Source organism: Solanum pennellii, chromosome 12 (assembly GCF_001406875.1).
Source record: "Solanum pennellii chromosome 12, SPENNV200".
NCBI classification, from domain to species: Eukaryota; Viridiplantae; Streptophyta; class Magnoliopsida; order Solanales; family Solanaceae; genus Solanum; species Solanum pennellii.
In genome coordinates, this window is record NC_028648.1 from 80,518,869 (window position 1) to 80,523,279 (window position 4,411).

Consider the following 4,411-nt stretch of genomic DNA (forward strand, 5'->3'; position numbering starts at 1 on the left):
AACCCCCCCCCCCCCCCACAAGTTTTGTCCCCATCTTTTCCAAATCAAATCTTTAAAGAATCTTTGATTATAATTAGGTATGAAAACAATGTTGATTCTTTATGTGAATCTTGGATTGGCTATGTTTTGTAAAGAAAAGGTTGAATCTTTGAGGAATCTTGAAATTGGGATAGGAGTAGTAATGGAGCTAGGTATATTTTTCACTAAAGGGAATTGAAAAAAATAAAGAAGTTGAGATATACAAATTAAAATTATGATCTTATATATACAGTGTAATTTTATGACGAAGTGATTACGAATGAACCCCTTTGCCCCCTAACTTGACCATAGTAAGAGGTAATTGTTGTTGAGTCTCACATTGGTGCTTTAAGGGATTTGAGGTCTCTTTATATGGTCTTTGGTAATCGTCGAGAGATAGCTTGTGGGGTTGAGTTAGGTTCATTTAACCGCTAAGAAATATGAGTAATTTTAGTTGGTTTGTCAGCCTATGGAAAAGTTCTTTGTTCTTTATATGGATCAAAGGTTGAATCTTTTGACGAATCTTGAAAAGGGGTATGAGGAATTTTGTCATTTCTGTTTTATTTTGTGAAAAAAACCGCGTAATTGTGTGAGTGACATTTGCAGCGGCAGTGGCAAGAAAAGCAGGAGAACCTCTGGTGATAGAGGAAGTGATTGTGGCTCCTCCTAAAGCCTGTGAAGTTCGTATAAAAATCGTTTGTACTTCTCTCTGTCACAGTGATGTTACCTTCTGGAAGTTGAAAGTATGTAATTTTGTGTTAATAAAAGTTGCAAAAATTTAATCTTTTTACTGTAGAAAGTGTTTGTGTAACTTGTTTTTGAATAATCTGATTCTTGGTTTTCCGTTAGGACTTCCCTGGATGCTTTCCAAGAATATTGGGCCACGAAGCTTTCGGGTACTTTTAGTATATTCCCCCCGTCTGTTGTAAGGATTTCTAAATAATACTTGATTGGTAGTAAATGTTACTCCCTTTGTTTCAATTCAAGTATCTTACTTTCCGTCTGCTATAATAAAGAGTGTCTCTATCTATATTTGGTAGATTTTTCATGCTATATTCCACACAGCACGTCTATGACAAAGATTCAAAAGCACATTTAGTACTTTACACACTTTTAGTTTAAGACCACGGGATTCGAAAGTCTCCTCTATTTTCTGAAACCCCGTGCCTAGTCAAACTAAGACACCTTTATTTGTTCTATTGTTGAAAGTCACTGCAGACCCCTTTTCACCAGTCTCTAATTTCAACGCAGATTTATTTTAGCTCACGTTTGGAATAATCGAGTTTTAGTATGTAACTCCTTACGAATTTCATTTAGTGCTAGCCATCTTATCGTAAAGCCACTAGGCTATGTCTTTAAGTCAAACATGCATGCTTTAAAGAAACAACTCTGCATTGATGATGGCGTGGTTATTCTTAAGCTTGCGTGTTTGTGAGATTAAGATTTTTCTCTCTGAAAGTTCATTTTCCTCTGGTACTTTTAGTGTAATATGTAAAGGCGTTCTCTTTTGTTATCCTCAAGAACTTTACCGTCAATTGAGTCTTAATATTTGAATTGCTTTTTCCTTGTGCCTGTAATTTGTGCACCAGTGCATGAACACGCACTTTCCTTATCGCATGTTATTCACTGAAGGATTGTGGAGAGTGTTGGAGAAAATGTCCAGGATTTAAAAGAAGGAGATTCAGTTATCCCGATATTTTTGCCCGACTGTACTGAATGTATAGATTGCACATCCAAGAAGAGCAACAGTTGTTCACAATTCCAATTTAAGGTATCTCCGTGGATGCTTAGAGATGGTACTAGTCGATTCACTACCATTGATGGAGAAACTTTATACCATTTTCTGTCTGTATCAAGTTTCGCTGAGTACACTGTTGTAGACATTGCTAATGTAACAAAGATTGATCCTCGTGTTCCACCTAACAGGGCATGCCTCTTTAGTTGTGGAGTCTCAACAGGTTAGTTTCTGACCCCGTCTAAATTCCCTTTTAGACTTAATGTCATTTCAGTTTCAACTTCTTAACAGCCGCAGTGCTTAAATCATCATACGAAATTGTTTTCCGTAATCTTATTCATCAGATGTCTCAGAGGAAATCTATAGACGAATACAAATTTATCTAACTCTCTTTAGAAGTTCGAATAAGTTCAAGTCTGATATTATGTAAGATGAGCTCAGGAGTAGGTGCTGCCCTGAAAACTGCAAACGTGGAACAAGGATCGACTGTTGTGATATTTGGTTTGGGCGGAATTGGATTAGCAGTATGTTTCTCTTCTGCTTCTTCTTGCTTATATTGGTAGACGAGTTGGTGTCGGTGGGTTTTTATGCTTACATTACGTCTTATAGGTTGCAGAGGGAGCGAGGATATGTGGTGCTTCAAGAATTATTGGCGTAGATATAAACACTGACAAATTCGAAATAGGTGAACTTTCTTCTTCATTCTTCCCAATTCGTTTCGTTCTCTGTTTGTTTGCTACTAGAAACTAATAATACTCTTCCAAGTTTCCCGTGTCCTCCGTGCTCTTTTCTTTTCACATTTGACTCAGGGAAGCAATTTGGAGTGACTGATTTTGTCGATTCGAATAGCTATGGGGATAAACCTATTAGCCAGGTCGGTTTTTTATTGCATAGCTTGATATTTGATGCTCCAAAAGCTATCACCTATCGTTCTCGATTGACAACATGATATTTCAAGTAAAAATCTTGCCAATTTTTAATCGTTCAAGTAGCACGAATCATTTCTATATTTTGCTCAGCGTATGGCATGGATCGTTATATTCACGTTCCTCTCATTTCTTGTGCTTACGGATTATTAGATCCTCTCATGCCGATGATGATCACATTTCCTTTTGGCCATTTTTTTGACCAGGTGATAAATGAGATGACTAACGGAGGTGCTGACTACTGCTTCGAGTGTGTTGGTATGGGAACACTCGTGCAGGAAGCATATGCCTGCTGTCGAAAGGTCTTCCCACGTAGCTTTTCCATTCATAACCATCAAAATAACTTCCTTAGAACTACTCATCATACGTATATATTTGTTCATTCCTACTTTGGCTGTTGTATCAGGGTTGGGGCAAGACAATAGTCGTAGGAGTTGATAAACCGGGAGCACTGCTGACATTTAAATCTTTAGACATTCTACATTTGGGGAAAACTATCATGGGATCACTGTTTGGAGGTCTCAAACCAAAATCTGACATTCCTCTTCTTGTCAAACGTTACCTCGACAAGGTAAATGCAATCTTGGTCTGATTCTTGTGTGTGTCGTTTATCATTTGCATCTTTACTAGTCGCTACTTTTTTCGTGTTGCTTTAGGAATTGGAACTAGACAAGTTTGTAACACATGAAGTGAGTTTTCAACACATCAACACGGCTTTTGATTTACTCGTTGAAGGAAAGAGTCTACGATGTGTTATTTGGATGGATGAGTGATCGATCCCTGTTAGTACTAATCGCGTGTTCTTGAGAAAGGATTGCTTCGTAATCTATATGAATTATGACGTTAATTCGATATGTAACTAGGATTTAAGCAAGATCAAGAATATTTCAGAGTAATGTTATTACTCTTTTGCATATTTTTGTTGAATTTTTCTGTTTTCTGCTTTCATTTGAAGCATAATCAGAAGTTAAAAGGAGTGAAGTAAAGAATCATATTACTAAGGAAAAAGGTCAGTTATTCCATCAAATTATCGTAAATGGTATGCAGATATCCTGTCATATATTCATGCTTTTGGGACATTGGTGTCACTGTCGTTCAAAAATTAGAGTATACATGTCTTTCACTCTAACGAAAGATTAAATAGGAACACGTAGCAGAATCTTATCCGTCGATCCGATATTTAATAAATGTCAGGTCGATAAACAAGATTATAACACGTGTATGTTCGTTAGTATAAAGAGTATATATGTAATTCTAACTTTTATACGACATGGGCACCAATATCCCAAAAATATGACGAAGAGTATCTGCATACCATTTACGATATAGTTCACGAATATATTTGTCTTTTTTCCCTATTACTAAATGCACTCACAAACATTCACATTTACACCTAACTTCATGTTAAGGCCACAATTTAAATAATAACTTACTCGAAGATTATTATTTTTTTACGGTATGCCGCTTCTCGAGCAACGAGTGTCAATACAAAAAGAAAACGAGGTTAATTCTTTTGTTTTTCGGGGAAAAATTCATTAATTATATTGAATATAGATTTATGTCTTTCTTATTTTCACTAGCTAAAACCAAATTATCGTGTCCTTTTTGTTATTACAACCTTCTTTTTCTTAAGTAAAAAACGAGTTGTCAGAATTTAACTAGTAAATCTCGACACTACGATAAATCGCTATATAAATAAAAATTGGCTTGTTACAAATTGTGACAATTGCTA

General features: G+C 36.0%; 1 protein-coding gene across 3 annotated transcripts in view; it reads left to right on the plus strand.

Annotated features, from left to right (window-relative positions):
- LOC107005347 (alcohol dehydrogenase-like 7) overlaps nucleotides 1-3,606 on the plus strand; it is a 4,261-nt gene extending 655 nt beyond the window's left edge. The window contains exons 2-10 of one of the 3 annotated variants that reach the window (XM_015203918.2): nucleotides 625-761; nucleotides 868-914; nucleotides 1,651-1,976; nucleotides 2,195-2,277; nucleotides 2,363-2,438; nucleotides 2,563-2,627; nucleotides 2,886-2,981; nucleotides 3,086-3,250; nucleotides 3,336-3,606. In XM_015203918.2, the coding sequence (XP_015059404.1) occupies nucleotides 625-761; nucleotides 868-914; nucleotides 1,651-1,976; nucleotides 2,195-2,277; nucleotides 2,363-2,438; nucleotides 2,563-2,627; nucleotides 2,886-2,981; nucleotides 3,086-3,250; nucleotides 3,336-3,452 (1,112 nt within the window). In that variant the 3' untranslated portion in view covers nucleotides 3,453-3,606. Of the gene's footprint in view, nucleotides 1-624; nucleotides 762-867; nucleotides 944-1,650; nucleotides 1,977-2,194; nucleotides 2,278-2,362; nucleotides 2,439-2,562; nucleotides 2,628-2,885; nucleotides 2,982-3,085; nucleotides 3,251-3,335 lie in introns of those variants that run through there. The other 2 variants (XM_015203919.2, XM_015203920.2) reach the window with 2 other exon arrangements.
- Nucleotides 3,607-4,411: the final 805 nt, after the last annotated feature.